Below are 16,724 nucleotides of genomic sequence, written 5' to 3' on the forward strand. Positions count from 1 at the left end.
ATACGTGGTATTGATCATCCCGAGAAACGTAAATATTGCGACAGCTCTAGACGGCCAAGACCATAAACGGGATATCGGAGAGGCAATAATGCTATGAGCAATGCCATTCGATAATCCCCGGTTCGCAAACCGACATTTACATTAGAGGGGACGCATTTGCCAGTACCGACAATGTTCAATACTTTTCACCAAATCCTTATTAAGAACTCTTCCCTGTGAATATGGTAGCTCTTTCTTTTCTACAATGGGTATTGGAGTTTCTGGAGTACAATAGGCTTGGCCATGGGATTGCATTCATCATTGTTCAAGGGGCATCGGGGGCATTTGACGGCCGAAGAGCATCATCGTACATACGCCCGGGGCGTCGTTATTAATTTCTACAGAGACGGTCGCAATATTGGCATGCATCGGGAGGTAGATAAGTCAGCGATGTTTTTGACTGGCTAGTAACGGTTGATACCCATGATGATGAAAACAGCCGAACTTAGATAAAGATGTCAGGACGATGCCGTGTGCATCGCTCAGTATACAGATCAATTCAGATAAGATTCTATCTGCGTTACAATTTGATAATTGTGATTTCCTGTTATTATAGATCATGTACTCAAATATGTACCTAAGATATCTTGATGATTATCCTACCTATCTTATGCTCATAATTTACGTATACTATACTTCAAAACTTGATCCATGAGAGTAATTTTACTTCCCTACCTGTTTAGGTAGTTTTGACGCCGAGTGAAAGATTTAGACAAGGTATTCCAATAAGTTCGCCCTGCCAAGTACTCAATAGCGTATACACATTTTCCCGCGACTTGAAAATACCAATGAAAAAGGACAATTGGGGGGGTGTTCATTAAACAAACGACGTCGTATGTATAGTTTGAAGTCGATAAACGAGATAGGCTATTGACTACCGACAAGATCGGCGCGCAACTTGTTTGTGGTCGTATTTCTTGCATTGTGACCCCATCCATGGTTTGCCGTATCCAGGTCATCGGGCCATGCAGTAAGAATTTAGAAACCTGCCTAAACGGGAAGTGTGGATGCAGCAGCCATACAACCCTTCTTTGCTGTCGTTTAGAGCCTTACGTTGATTAATGAAAAGGCTTAGTAAGTTAGGTAAGTACCTAGGTAGTATCTGTAAGAGGTAGCATCTGGGTTAGGTAGGTAGGTAGGTGGTTGTAGGTATATAGGTAAATATTACTTTCGTCGGTAGGTATCTAATTCATATCTGCTTGTATTTATTGTGTTATCAAATTTCGAAGGCATATAAGTAAAAGTAGAAATACCTTGAGTTTCGAAATTTTGGTTTGAGTATGATAACTGTTAGCAAATATTTGGAGGTTCGAATAAATAACTAGTAGCGGAACAAGTTATAGTGAAATCAAGGACACCTTTAAATGTAACATACTTACATCTATTTACCATTATCGTATGACGTCCTTAATATGCATTCGTAACACTTGGGTGCGACGCCATCATCTTAGTCTATAAAGATCCTCTTGTTATACAGTTGACAGAGCAGATTTGAGTTTCAGTTCCGGATGGGAAACTCGAAGTTAACAAGTCTTATCTCTTCCTTGATAGAGCGTTTACATGAGGTCAAACAAAACACTTACAGCTTCAGCATTAATCGCATTCTCTTCCGACTCGAGGGGTAGCGTAACCAGCATTTCTAAACAGGTTGACTTATAATCATATTTTAAATATAGTATACACCGACCTAGCGACGTCTAGAGTCAAGCTTACCTAGCTTAGATAAAAAGGCAAAGGAAATTCAACTAATTAAAATATCTATTAGTACTCTCTGAGCTATATGTTACATAAACATCCTTAGTCCGCAGGGTTGTATCCTGTAGTTCAATATCTCGTTATGTTAACACTACGCGCACATTATAACTTCCAAGCCAATAATTAATACTATTTTATAGATATAGCCATAAATCGAGCTTATACGTTAGCTATAAATGTTAGAAAATAGGAATTAAGACTAGTTAAATAACGAGGGTAGCTTATTAGATAATAGTTTAATGTCAGTTAACTACCTAATAAATGGGCATATAAGGCATGAAGGTGACTATAGTTTTGTAGAGGAGTAAAAATCAATAGATTTCTTCAATATATCATATATATTAACTATTGATCTATGTGATACACATACCAAGAGTTATATTTAACAGTAACTTATAGCGAGAGCAAACAATCGTATGAATTTATAAATCAGATGTAACTAATAGCTTTAGCTTGTTAAAAATGAGATTTCGTTTTCCTAAAGGTTCGATGTGTTTCCCAGGTACACACCCTTGTTCTCTTATCTATATCTTGTCTTATGTGTAAGAGCTTGTGTCGCCTTATTGGAAGTCGAATTATTCAAGTCTTGCGGTTATCGCTATGAATCTAGATAATGTCGCTTTTGCGTAAGAACATAAGGATGGCTCTGTTTGAGCAACCTAGGTACCTACTAAATGATAGGGACCTATATAAAACGCGCGGAATGAAAGAAGATTACAGTATATATGGCTACAAACTTCTATAGTCAATGTGAAAGTCGTGTTCCTTTAGTAATTAGGTTGTTGTTTAAAACTGTCAATAGGCCATCGAAATCTCAAAGTAAGCACCCAGAATTTCCTATTCAAATCAAATAAATGTTGTTAGGATTTTAGATGAAACATCTACAGCACAGTATGCTTTCAGTGTGTATAGCCAAAAGCTCCAATAACCAGCCAAAAGCCCCTTACGGAATAACGAAGTTGCTTCTATCCTTCTTGTTCCATCTCATGATAGGTATATGCCCGCCTTAGAAGTTGTTGTGCCTATGTAAAGGGCAGCTAACTACTAAATATGTTTCGGTGCGTAAGCTATATAATGCTAGATCCATAGAGAAACACAAGGTAGTTTTTAGTTTTTTTCGTTTGTAGACAACTCAACTCGGTATCTTCAAAACTCAACAATACGTGGCTCTTCTACAGTTCTATCTAGACTAAATTCTATCTGGACTAAATAATGCCAAAGAAGTCTGTGTTAACGTATATCAACACCGCATCTCCCCAAAATACGCTGTGCAAATTTGATAACCTGGAAGATAGGCAGCCAGTAAAACCTACCGGCACCACCTCCGCACGAGCAAAATATTCGGTGTAGCATCTTGTGTCATGCTTAAACATCTGTAAGCTAGCTGAAACGAGATGGGGAGATGCGCCGAAGCCGGCTACTCGGCAAAATACTGCATAGATCGTGGTTTGCATTGACTATACGACCGGGCAATTAGAACCTGAGTACAGTTTTGTTTGATATTCATTGAATTCCCGGTCTTCACAACCAAAGTTCTACTAATGATACTCTTTTGTCTAGAGTAATTATATCTCTAATCTTGAGAAGTTTAATATTTTTTTTGGTACATTATTCAACAAGAATTGGCGAGAAATTACTATAGAAGATGGAGGCGAAAATAAAGCCACAAATTATTAGTATTGTATGGGACTATGCAGATATGATGCTGAATAGGTAAGTCAGATAAATTTGCTTCGGTCATGTGTCTGGAATTCAGCCGTATACTCGTATAAGGAGTTGCCATAAGAAGAATCCATAAGCAATATTGAATGGATATTGGGCATCTTGAGAATCTATTCGTTTACACCCGACTCTCGTGAAACCCCATGATTGGGCAACCACCATACTGCAACCCAAGTCATAGGACTGACGGATAAGTATCTCGGAAGTCATTTCCGTATGCAACTGGCGCTTTGCAGCATTCTCACCAATTGGCAGTTTACTATAATACCAGGTTACGAATAATGTCACTAGAATGAAACATAAAGGACCATGATCATATGCATGCGTCATTACACACCCGGTAATTAATGGCTAAGAATTGCTTTTTGTTTCCCTTCGCCGCCAGAGTTTGGCACCCTATTATTGGCGTAGCCCTTATTTTCGAGTCAAAAAAAAAAAAAAAAACTATCCTCGTCTTCTCACCGGGGATCAAAGGGGGCGAATTAATAAGCAATATAGCTCGCATGACATCGTGGTTAAAAACCGTTGTGGTTTCAACAAGGGGAAGGACACTCGTCCGGCCTACCGCGCGCGCATACTATCTGATGTGGTTTGTATGCAATATGATTTCGTATGGAGGCCTCTAGATATCTGCCGTGAGATTTTAAGATAACAACTGGCTACCTGGGAGCTGTTCCCCGGTCTGCGAGGAGTCGTTGTTCGGTGTTACACAAGGCTGCATTGACTGTCGGCTGTGGGAGGCGTCAGATTTGATTCCTTGAGCCAGAAAAGACGTTACCCGTGGCCTTATAATTGGACCATTGACTTATGATATTGCGGACCTCACGTCAGCATTCGTGGAAGAATCAAGGAATATGCGTGACGTGAGACGAACTATCCGGGGACTTTCCTTCGGGAGCTTTCCTATGCCCGCCATACGTCTAATCCTACGATACTAGGATCGTCAGATCATGCTGTGCTCGCTTGTCCCCGGACGGACCGTCAGCCCCAGTCCCAGCAGGATGGGTCCCGAATCCCGACACCAAGATATGACGGTGGGATATGCACACCAGGGATAACTATCATCGTCGACGTAACCCTCCAACGGATTTCTACCCAAACGGATATCTCGTTAGTGGGGAACGGTCCGAAAGATAAAACAAAAAAAAAAGTAAGCACCTAACTTCATTATCCTAATTGCATACTTTTATAGGTGTAGTTGGATGCAATGCAATGCAATGACTGCGCAAGGAGGCGGTATATTTGAGGCTTAGGGCTTAGGCTTAGGACTAAAAGGAAAAGACGAAATGAGACCGGAAAAGAAAGAAAAAAACAAAAAAAGGAAAGGAAAAGATGTCCAACTACCCAATAAGGTTACATGCGATTACTCGTTTAGGAAAGTAACATGTATCTAAGTATTTTTCTTTTTTTTCTTTTTTGGCTTTTTGACTAAGAGTTAGCTCGTGCGAGTAATTCTGTGTAACAAAAAAAGGTACGGGCCACCTGGCAATGACAAGCCTTGGAAAAAGCAGTCGAGTCTAGAAGCAGAAGCGGCAGGGGGTTTATTGAATACGGAAGCAGCGGATGACTTCCAATCCACTCGATCTACTACGACGAACTTAATTATTATTATTCCCCGCCCCCACCGACGATTTGGAACCGATGTCTTTTCCATTCACCTTAAGAAAAAAGTACAAACTACATACATACATTAGATTAGGTACCTACATTAGATGCCTACATTAGGTACATTACACAGATGACACACAGACTACCTCACATACACATACACATACACATACACATACACATACACATATACACATATCATTACACATACACATACGCATACACACATACGCATACGCATATCTAACACATACACATATACACATATACACAAATACACATGTACAATATAGGACCTCAATGTCATGTCGAGTGTAAATTCTTATCATCTCCGCCTTGTTGGCGTCCTATCTCCAAACCCGGCGTTTTACTCATTTATGACAGAAAATACCATGCATATAAGTCATATATTCACTATGCATTTCATCTGTCGATCCCCTCCTTCTAGTCAGCCAACACATCATCGGCTCCGAGCCCGCGACCAACCATGGATCTCTTCTCGTCCTTACCTCCCGAGATTCGGATCATGGTCTGGCGTCATGCGGCCGACCTGATCTATGAATCACGCCCTCGGTGTATCTAATTGTTGACCTATCGTCCTCTTTATCTGAGCGCACAGCTTGATGAGTTCGCGTTACCTTATGCTGTCTTCCAGGTCAGCCTGAATCACACCACGAGGCTGCCAGCCGATAGTTGCTGTTCAGAGCTTGTAACTGTCCGAAGAGAGAGAGAGGGACGTGTGAGAGCTGAGATGGATGTCTTCATTTTCTATCATGACCATGTTAGTCGGGATGGCCTACGTTCCTGAATGGCAATTGCTTCATTCTGAAGGGGATAATCACGTATTTGCTTGGTCACCGACCTTCTTGAGGAAAGTCATCCTGCCTAGCGTATGCTTCACTCATCCGTATAGTGACAAGATTGTGTCTCTGCTCAGGCTCCCTTGTTTTACGTACCATCTACCTGGATTTCGGATACCCCCTGCTCAGTGCCGAACGTGAATCCGACTCGAAAATGTTCCGAGTCAAGGTTCCGCCCACAAGGATTAGCTAGTACGTGTTTGTGAATTCACTTCTGACTTCTTATGTAGTGAGTCCGGCGCTCAAGATATAACAGCTGTATCGACCTGACGTGTAAACTGACAAAGATATTTTCCTTAAATGGACACGCAATGCCCTGGAGAATGTTTTAAAAGGGTGGGAACCTCTCGCGCGGAAAGGCGTGGTTGCTATCCTAGTATCTTGAACTTTATTACGGCCTGCAAACGGAAATCTAGTCCGGCGCCCAGACCAAATGACCTTGCCCGTACCCTTGGGTGAGCGCATGGATGAAGACCCCAAGCCCTGCATGCGATAGCGCGCCGCGGCTCTGACCAAAAAAACCAACATCATATCTGACGGCTTTTATGGGCTCCCTAGCGCCATCGGCTCCCATTTAAGCAGGGGATTGTCGACGGTAATCATACGCGGTGGACGTGGAGTTACGAGGGGTAGTATCTGCAGCCAGCCTTTTACGGAATAATCAGCCCAACATTGACGTCTTTAGAAACAGTGGAAACAGCTTATGAACTTCTCACCAGGGTGGTCCAGCCTTCTTCTGGGTATTATTACCTGACCTGCAATTTGATCTCAGCTAGCAAGGGTCTAAGAGATCTTCATCTCTCGCAACCTTAGCTCTGCTTCTCGCTAATCGCCCCTCCTGGTTTTCGTCAGCTCATACATAGTTAGAGATATCATGCCTCGGGGCTCCCAGAGCTATACTATCGCGATGAGAAAGTTCATCGACAAGCGCATGAATATCTCCCAAGACTCTGATACTTCCTTCATACTCCAGCTCCAGCACCAAAGAAACTTACTCGCACGTACCACGTGAAATACTTTCCCCCTTCATCTTCAAGAGGCTAGCGCCTCATACCTAGTCACACTCATGCCTTTACAAGCAAGCTATCCGTTCACGATGCGTAAAAGGCGGTCACCGATTGGTGAAGATATAGCAACTACGCGGCCACGACGTCGCAACTTACAAAACCGGCCGCTCAAGCCACTCGCCAATGCTACTACGAGACGCACACGTTCACTTCCTGCAGTGAGCCAGCCATTGCCAATGCTGGATAAGGAAGACCATCTTGGTTGGCAAGAACCACTTTCGGTGTGGAACCAGAACGCACCTCGCGTTTATATATGCGTCGTACTATGCTTTCCGTGCGATAATCAGCGGCGGCACGACGCAGTTCGACATATCGAATCTGCTCTCAAACGTCTAGCGAGAGAACGACCAGTCTTCGCCGGTAGGCTTCGGGCTAATAGTAATAGCGGTAGCGTCTCACTTCACCGGTCACCTTTACAAGATATTCCTTTCCAAGTGCTCCCCGCGAGCGAAACGAGTCGACAAGAATACTCACGAATGAAGGATGCCGGTTTCCCACCAGGCGCATTCGTCGGTTCCCGGTTCGGTGTTTCGGGCATAGTAAGCTCCAACCTTGATTCGATACCGGTATCCAAGGTACAGGCAGAGTTCCCGCCCGGTGGTCTACTACTTTCTATGTTCTTACATCACGGGTTGGTGGATGGGGGCTCGTTGCGCGTCTTCCTGGAATGCTTTGCCGCTCAGACTCGAAACACTCCAGTTAACTTGCCTTCCGAGCAGACGTTTCCGATGTTACATCATCGCGGCCAGAGAGGCCCAATTACCATACATAACGACAACGGTGCTACATTCCAGCTTCTACTAAAACGATGTCCGGAATACACGATGCTACGTGACCTTAGCGGCCCAACGCAACCGCGAATCCTAAAGACTGGGCCGTCTATGGCAAACATCGAGAAGATAGGCAAGATCTTCGTTTTCAGGAACGAGCGACTGCAGGAACTCCGAGAGCTGATTCGGTCTCGAAATGGCGGGGTGGAGTCGCCGTCGGCTTACACAAGCTTGGCTACCCTCGCCTTTGCGCATATCACGAAGTCCCGCGTGGCAGCCGAAAATAACTTACCTGGGGTAGAACCAAGACGGAACGCCATGCTATGGAACTCGGTGAACTGGCGAACGAGAGCCTTCAAGGGCGCTACAGAGAACTACTTTGGCAATGCAGCCCTACCAGTTGTTACGAAGACATTAAAGACGCAATTAATTGCAGCTTGCGACGACGACAGCGAACTTGCTCGTCTTGTCCCGCTCGTGAAAGCATCTATCGACGCCGTCGACCAAGAATACGTCAGCCGGCGCCTCGCGATGCTATGCGAAGCGCCCGACCCACGGCTAGTAGGAGTGAATTATGACCCACGGATGCCCGAAGCGCTGGCATTCAACACATGGCGACATTTCGGCGCGGACGTCGAATGGAACATACCGGGAGTACCCGTAACCAAGGCGGATGCAATTAGGCGGGCTCACGGTTCGTGGAACCTTGGTACAGCTCTGATACTCCCGGCCAAGGCGGACTCGATGAAGCAAGAACTCTTTGTGAGCTTACCGGTTGATTCGATGAGGCTGCTGTGCGCCGACGTTGGGTGGACGAGGTGGGTTGATAGGATCATAGGTTGAATAATGATGAGGCTGCAACCACTATAATGTAATTATCTAATGCCTTTGATCCCTGCTCCTCGATGATCTACTCACTTCTCATTTCCGTGGCAGCTAGGTATTGGTTGTCACCCTGTCGGCTGTTGTATCCGAGGTCCAGCATAACCGGTTCTCGTCAGGCCTCCCCTTTCATCCCTGCTCCTTGAATGACATGTCACCTCAATCTACTAGCCTCGTGCACGACAGGACTTTACTTTTTCTATTCCCGGCTGTACCAAACTTCCAGGATAGAGGGGCAGCAAACCGCGGAACATCCGAGCCATATCCGGAACCAGGCCCCCCCTTCTCGCTCCCTCGGCGCCAAGATGCGCCGATAGGTACTACATACATCCGCGATGAGAATTTGTACAAATTAAACAGATTCACGATGGCCGGATAGATACACTACGTTATTTAATCGAAGGACCAACCCGCCCGCAACGGGACGGGCCGTTGCATTTAATGAGAGATTTAGATGGCGATGGGAGGCTCAAGGGCACGGAATAGCCTATTGTCTATTGTACAAGTCGTCAATGTGCAGTCGATGGTGCAGCGGGTTTAGGTATGGTGATACGCTTTGATGTGTTTTGGTGTGAAGCGAGGACCGAAGTGGTGGTGGTGTCGGTGTCAGTGGTGGGTAACATTGTTTCGATTCTGACCATTTTCTGTCAGACTGTGAGCAATGGCGATCAATCGATCTACTTTACTGTACGTACTTCTGACAGCCCTACGGAAATCACGAGACTAGATGGGATTGCAGAGTTTCAGCCGCTTTTCTAAATCGTCTGTTCGGTTTCCTCTTGCATCCTTCTGGAACGATGGCTAGAAGGAAAGTAGGAGTAAAAGAAACGGCATAGTTTGGTCCACCCGATCGGGCGATCGAAAATGACGGTTCTGTACGTACACGTTGGTTTCGAAAAACGACAGAACCCAGACGACTACTGCAGAGAAAGCTGCTGCTCTGCGGCACAGAAAATCTCACCAAACCACCATTTTTTACGATGACATAAGAGCTCCTAGGGTACAGCGGTGACCGTGTGCCTACGTACATGAGTGGAGGATACTTACTTATTAGGATTTTTACCTAAACTCTTCAACCGAACCCTTCTCAAGCACGGTTAACTTGAAAAGAGAAGAAAAGAAGAAAAAAAGAAAAAAAAAAAGTAGCGTAGCTTTCTTTTTTGAAAAGACGGCGGGAATACTGTATGACAGCATTATTCTGACTGCAATATTGCGCCTGGCATATTAATGCTAATATTGCATCCTCTTATAGTGTTACTCATAATACCGGAATCAAGGTATCATCGACAACTGCCTTTACCGGGTTTCTGCAGAAAGAAAAAATACAAGCTATATTAAATGAAATTAAGAGCTATGCATCACTTACGTGCTTCATATATGTCGCGGCGTTTTTCTTTCTTTTCTTTTTATTCTTTAACTACTATTTCCTATTTCCTATTTCCATAACAGACAGCCCCCGGTCTGTGGGGAGGAGGAGGGGCGGGATTGTTCAAAAGCAGTGATACTCTATCGGCAGGAATCCTATTCGTCAAGAAGGTGTCGTGATACGAACATTATCAAGTGTGTATTATTATATTTGGCGCTGCTATTATTTTCTGTGGCGCCTTATGGGCTTTCTTGGATTCTTAGACTACCGACGCCATTATTACTTTTTGACGAATTATCTCGGGTTCGGTTGCTCTTATGGGGTTGGGCTTTGGGTTCGTCGCTTATTCTTTATTTACATCCACGTGGGTTTTCGAAACCCGATCCGGGATCTTTTTATTTTTTTTTATTCCCACCCTTTCTCTTTTACATACGAAGTTCGCTGGGTTCCCTGGGTAGTGGATCATCCTTGACCTTGCCTTGACCACCTTGACCAACCCTGACCAACCTCAATTTCAATCAAGAAATATGCTTTGCCACTTATTCATGTTGCACGACATGTGCCGTACATACATACATCTATCTAGGTTAGGTCCCTAAGTCTAGACAATATAGGGGGGGGGAGCCTATCTATCACCATGTTTAGTAATCTATCCTCTCACCTCTCTCCTCTCTCATCTCTCTTCTTTACGTACCCTACCGTAATTTAAACTAAGTCGTTCCGCTCACCGCTGCCTTATGTATTGCTAGTCACTAGTTCACTACCTACATAGTCACTAGTCACGATGCATCAGCTGGGCGGTAATGATAACTTGCAGGGGGTCCCTCCCCCCCTCTCTCCCCCCCAATGATCTAACCTGGGAGTTCTCGAACATGCATTCCCAAAGATACACCAGATTTGGTCCATCTTTAACTTGAGCGGAGATAACATTCGAACGAAAACCGTTTTTTTTTTTTTTCAGCTGAGCTTAGCCCTAGGGTCCCCTACCCAGACCCTGACCAGACGCGCGTAAAAAAGATCTATGATGATACATACATACATTGCAGCGTCGTCCTTATCTAAATGTGATATCATGCGGTATGGTTGTGTTTCGATAAGTCGATGTGCGACGTTTCTCCCGTTAACGCTGTTCTCGGTTTCGGTTCCGGTTCTGTGTAATCCGTACACCGTCGCGTATTGTTCCTCGTATTGTTAATGCTGTACCCCCACGACGAGTAGTTGTAGGTGTGTACAGTATGATACCCCCCCCGGCTTCTTCATGCGTAAGCTAAGCGAACATGTTCGAGTGAATATCATGCTGTTCTAATCTGGTGTCTCTCTGCCGCCTTATCTACCTTCGTCGTCTTTAGGTATTTATATTTTCAACTGCGCTGTGGAGAAACTTATTCTTCATGAACGACGGATCGGGTTCTCGACTGTGATAAAGACCGAATCGCCCGTCTATGCATATTAGATAGCCAAGTGTGTTCTTTGGCGACTCGGTTGTTACTAACGTATGCGCCATCGAGAATATATATATCCTAGGTTGTCTCCAGCGACACATTCTAGTCAGTGAGCAATCTTGCAGAAAGACTAAGGCGATATTATCACATCCTAGAAGCTTTCGTTAACAAATTGCAAAGGGAGAGACTATCGTGTCGCATTGCCGACTATATGGCATTACATCAGTTCAGTCGAGCAATGTTATGTCCATAATGCTTTACAATCTTCTCGTATCGCTGCTACCAGCTATGGTATGCTAAGACGCGAAAGCACAATGATGGTTTATTAGGACTCAATGAAGTTGAATCGAGAATATATTTCTTGAGTAGAGTGGAAACCACTTACATACAGAAGTATGATGGAAAGGTTGGCACGTCAAGCACTAGCAAGAGTTCTCATCTTAATGCCTCATCGCGGCATTAAGAACTCTGCAGTTGGCGAGATTCATTGATATCGTATGTCTTGGTATGACATGATCACATCATGAAGAAAGATGAGAGGGTAATGATTCTGATCGAAGCCCCACGACTTTTTGAACGGGTCTAGGTGGGATCTCGTAACGAATTACACGCTACATTTGCTACACTGCTACACCGGAGGTTTCGTATTCGTGCCCACCAGCTATATCTTATTACTATGGTACTACTGACCTCAGTATTGATGTTTTCGTCGTCAGTTCTATCGCCATCGCCGCGGCGACTCCAGCCCAGCCCCAAGCGGGAAGAACAGAACAACATAGCCTGCTTTTACCGAGAAAACCGGCAAAAAGCGGTTTATTTCCACATGCAGACATGATTTATATTAGCGTTGGGGAGCCGCATGAGCCAACCAGGCTTCTTCAATTCTTTCATCGGACGTCTAGATCGTGTCGTTGACGCCGTCCGCGTAAATAGCATATAACATGAAACCAACATCATGCAACGCGGCCCCAGGGTAAGGGGGAAGGGGGGGCCTCGCCCAGGATAAAAAGCTTACGATTTATCCGCCGGCAAAAATCTGCTAGCGTTCCATCACGTCAATGATCGTGACCTTTCGACCCCCCCGGTTCGAACAAGTTGGCCCGCTGCCGGTAGAATTGGCCTTTTCCCCACGATGATCGCCGCAGACAAACATGCTAATTCTAATCCCCAACTTCCCATCCCAATCCCATCTTCTCGGGTACCAGGAACGGACTGGTGATTCCCCTTTTTCCACAACGAGAGGGCGAGAGGGCTGTTGATGACTATTGGCTGTTGGCTAAACCGATCGCAGGAAATAATATATATATATATATATAACCTGGGGCTCGCCAAGTATATAAGCAATCTTGTCCCGTCGCGGCGATCATTAGACCCTGAAGAAGCTTCTTTTTTTTTTCTTCTTCTTTCTTTAGTAAGAGCTAAAAAAGACAAATCTTCATCTTCGGTCAAGTCAAGTCAAGTCAAGTCAAGTTCATCCCGCTCATCAAAATTTCCGTTTGAACAACAACAACAACAAACATGCTTGGTTCATCCATCTTCGTTGCCCTCGCGGCTGCCGCCGGGGCCATCGCCTCCCCTCTCGACCTCATCACGCGGTCGACCCCCGCCGGCACTGGCACCAACAACGGCTTCTTCTACTCGTTCTGGACCGACGGCGCAGGCCAGGTGACGTACAACAACGGGCCGGGCGGGTCGTACGACGTGACGTGGTCGAACGTGGGCAACTTCGTCGCGGGCAAGGGGTGGAACCCGGGAGCGACGCGGGTGATCACGTACAACGGGACGTGGAACGGGGCCAACGTGAACAGCTACCTGTCGGTGTACGGGTGGACGCGGAACCCGCTGATCGAGTACTACGTGGTGGAGTCGTTCGGGACGTACAACCCGTCGAGCGGGGCGCAGAAGCTGGGCTCGGTCGAGAGCGACGGCAGCGTCTACGACGTCTACCGCACCCAGCGCGTCAACCAGCCCTCCATCGATGGCACCTCCACCTTCTACCAGTTCTGGTCCGTCCGCCAGCAGAAGCGCGTCGGCGGCTCCGTCACTATCAAGAACCACTTCGACGCCTGGGAGAAGGCTGGCCTCAAGCTCGGAACTCACAACTACCAGATCCTGGCTACTGAGGGCTACCAGAGCAGCGGTTCTGCCTCTATTAATGTCGAGCAGTCCTAAGGAATATGCGAGTGAGCGTGTTGATTGCTTGGTAGGAAAGGCGGAAATATGGCTTCGCGGAACGCACGGCTTGCTTGCTTGCTTTCTTGCCTTTCTGATGTATGCTACTCGATATCGTTATCCTGTCGTTAAGTTCGGATGTATATTTCTTGGTATTCGGCTTTTGCAGCTAGGAAATTGAGTTATGACCGATAATTCCGTCTTCGTACAAACATGCGTGAGTGGCTCGTGCCAATGAGAGTGAACTGTTTAATTGTGTTGTAAATTGTAAATTACTTGGGGATCCGTACATGTATTCCCGGGTTCTATGAGTTGCAGCTTGACGGTATTACCTCGAGATTGAGTGGATATATTCAATATTAACCGTATTTTCCCGCGCTCTTGGTTAGTCTGGATCTGTAGGTGTTATATTAAGTCCCCATGGTAGTTGACTATACTTGGACTTGGTCTGTAAAATAGTTGGCCCGTCCCGTATATGTGTAGTTAGGTGTCTAGGAAGTTGAGTATATGGATTATTTGCCTTGACATACATTTCTATCCATGTAAATGTCATGTTTATTTCAACTTTCAACCTGTAGTAGTATTATTTTAATAATGGGAGTATCCAAATCGCTTTCTAGACAGTCATTCTTTACTAGTATCTATTTCGTGGCCCCCTTTTCCAAGTAGCAACATCCCATGTAGGATACATGAGTATAATGACTTCTATTGACATCTTCTCAGCCTTAGACCTTGACTCGAATCTATTAGCCTTAGTTCCTAAGCATTTTCTGAAAACTAGAAAGGGGGCGCATTCAATGTAGTACTAGTAAATGGTAAAACAACACTGAATTAGGGCTCAACGGGTGGAGATCCATAGTATGTACTATAAGACAAATCGGTATTGTATCATGAGCCTCTTTCGTAACTTACAGCTGGACAACCCTTTAACAGCTTCGAAGGTTAAGGCTTTCGTGGCCTAGAAGGCTACATAGATGTGCGGAAGCCCGCTATATATGTAGGTACATATCAATATAATATAATACAACTGCAAATACTATATGGAATAGTTCAAGGCACTATGCGTTCTCTTAAATTTGATGTACCTAGAATATATGATGCTATTTGTTAGACGCTTGATCATTGAGCATTAGATAGTTTATGAAGGTCATTAGGATATGACACCTTATTTTACACCATTTCCATTCCCACTTCCATCACATACTTGATAGCTTTGCCACATACTTCTATTAGATTGATAGCATTGATAGTCGAGAAGTGTTTTCGAAAAAATAGTTCAATTAGGTCGGGACCATTATAAATCAAGCTTTTCCCTAGGTATATCTGTTCGCATAGATTCAACAACGATTACGTGGTGACTCTTGTTCAAAAGATTAGATATTGGAAAGAGAGATGCATCAATCAGGAGAGATTTAATTGTCAAAGATTACACGAGAGGGACACTTTGAAACCAGGGATACAACAAATCTTTTGTAGTTATTCCTGAGACATGATCCTCCCCTACGGAGATTCCCTAAAAGCCGTCATTTCTTATTATACATGTGGAGTTGGTTTTTCATAATACATCAGAGGCGTCATTCCTTTTCTCCTCTCTTTAATTTTTACTCATTCATCTATCCGCCCCTCTTCCGTCATTAGGTAGGTACCTAACCCATCCTCGCTAACCGTCTAAGCGTCGATGAATTCCTTGACGTCCTTTAGCCAGGCCTGGTACTCACGCTGCTCCTTGATGTCCATGTAGTCGGGGACGAAGACGCCGAGGGCCTGGGTGACGCCGCGCTCCTCGAGGTAGCGCTCCATGAGGATCTGTAGGTCTTCGTCGAGACTGCCGAAGGGTGGGCCGGGGTACATGTCCTGGGCGGCATGGGCGAGCTCAGCAGTCTTACCGTGCGCCAGCTTGGCGTCCTTAAAGTAATAGAAGTTCTCGACGATGATCTGACCATCCTGCGCCATCGCCTCGATGTTAAGTGCGCCTTTGCCCGGCTTCTCCACTACGACGTTCAGTCGGCAAGGTACCGGCGCATCGTTGCCGTCGATCTCGTCTTCAAGGGCTTCCTCGCCCTCCGCCGGTGATGTGCGCCTGACTTCTGGTGATTCGGTATCTTCATCGTCAAGAACAGATTCCTCATTGAATACGTCGTCGGGCTCGTAATTGGCAAGATCTGAAATGGAGAATGTGACGGTGATGCTGAAGCGGGGATGTTAGCTCTTGTAAAGATACGATTCGATATTATAGGATGCGACTCACGTTTCGTTTCCAAATTTGCGAACTAGGGAGACGTCTTCTTTCCCAGGCTCATCCTTCAGCTCGAATGGGCTGTTCTCAAGGAAGTCCTTGACGCTTGCCGGGAGCTGCTCATCTTCCTTCATCTCATTTTCGAACTGAAGTTCGCTTTCGAGCTTAACTGACAGTTCCTCATCCACCTCTGCCGCGGGTGCTTGTCTGAACTGCGATGTGGAGAATGATGAGGTGAACTGAGATGATCTGAGAGGTGTCCATGAAGACCTAAGTAGTGAACTCGGTTGAGCTAGTCTTGATGATCTGAGGGTTGTAGAACTAAGACGAGTAAATGTACGAGGCGCTGAGCGCGCAACAGCTCTGAGAGACATCATTTTCAACCAAATGTGCTGAATAGAATCAAGTAAATAAGAAGGAATGGAATGGCGACGTAGATATAAATTACAATTTTGTAATTTTGCGACTGGGACTTTGGAGGGGAAGATAGCTTGATATTGAATAATTTTTTTTGGATCTAGAAGCTCCAAAATTTTTATTTGACGATGGCGATAAAAGAGACCCGAGCTTTAGCCCCGCACGTATCAGGAACAGGGGATAAAGCTTTCATAGTGGATCCCAGCTAGGTATTAGATGCATTTGATAGGTACCTCATTACCTAAGGTATCTTAAGTACTTAAGATAAGGTACCTTTGTATAAAATGCAGGTAATGGGCATCATGGTTAGAAGTTTAACCCCTGAACTACATAAATAACACAGATCAACCTATATCATATAGGGAACAAATGCGCAATAGAAACCAAG

The 16,724-nt window shown here is 45.0% G+C and overlaps 3 protein-coding genes across 3 annotated transcripts; 2 read left to right on the top strand and 1 right to left on the bottom strand.

The window, feature by feature from the left end:
* Positions 1–7,227: 7,227 nt before the first annotated feature.
* Positions 7,228–8,664, top strand: GL218_08519 (uncharacterized protein; the record flags this gene model as incomplete). Its single annotated transcript, XM_033585323.1, has 1 exon — positions 7,228–8,664. The coding sequence occupies one exon, from the start codon at positions 7,228–7,230 to the stop codon at positions 8,662–8,664; it is 1,437 nt and encodes a 478-aa protein (XP_033440480.1).
* Positions 8,665–13,029: 4,365 nt separating this feature from the next.
* GL218_08520 (Endo-1,4-beta-xylanase A) lies at positions 13,030–13,683 on the top strand (the record flags this gene model as incomplete). Its single annotated transcript, XM_033585324.1, has 1 exon — positions 13,030–13,683. One exon carries the CDS (start codon positions 13,030–13,032, stop codon positions 13,681–13,683), a length of 654 nt encoding a protein of 217 aa, XP_033440347.1.
* A 1,668-nt stretch (positions 13,684–15,351) lies between these two features.
* On the bottom strand, positions 15,352–16,296 carry GL218_08521 (Mitochondrial acidic protein MAM33; the record flags this gene model as incomplete). The annotated part of the gene is made up of 2 exons (XM_033585325.1): positions 15,352–15,871; positions 15,932–16,296. The coding sequence occupies 2 exons, from the start codon at positions 16,294–16,296 to the stop codon at positions 15,352–15,354; spliced, it is 885 nt and encodes a 294-aa protein (XP_033440346.1).
* Positions 16,297–16,724: the final 428 nt, after the last annotated feature.

This window comes from Daldinia childiae, assembly GCF_008694065.1.
Source record: "Daldinia childiae strain JS-1345 chromosome Unknown Scaffold13, whole genome shotgun sequence".
Lineage (NCBI taxonomy): Eukaryota > Fungi > Ascomycota > Sordariomycetes > Xylariales > Hypoxylaceae > Daldinia > Daldinia childiae.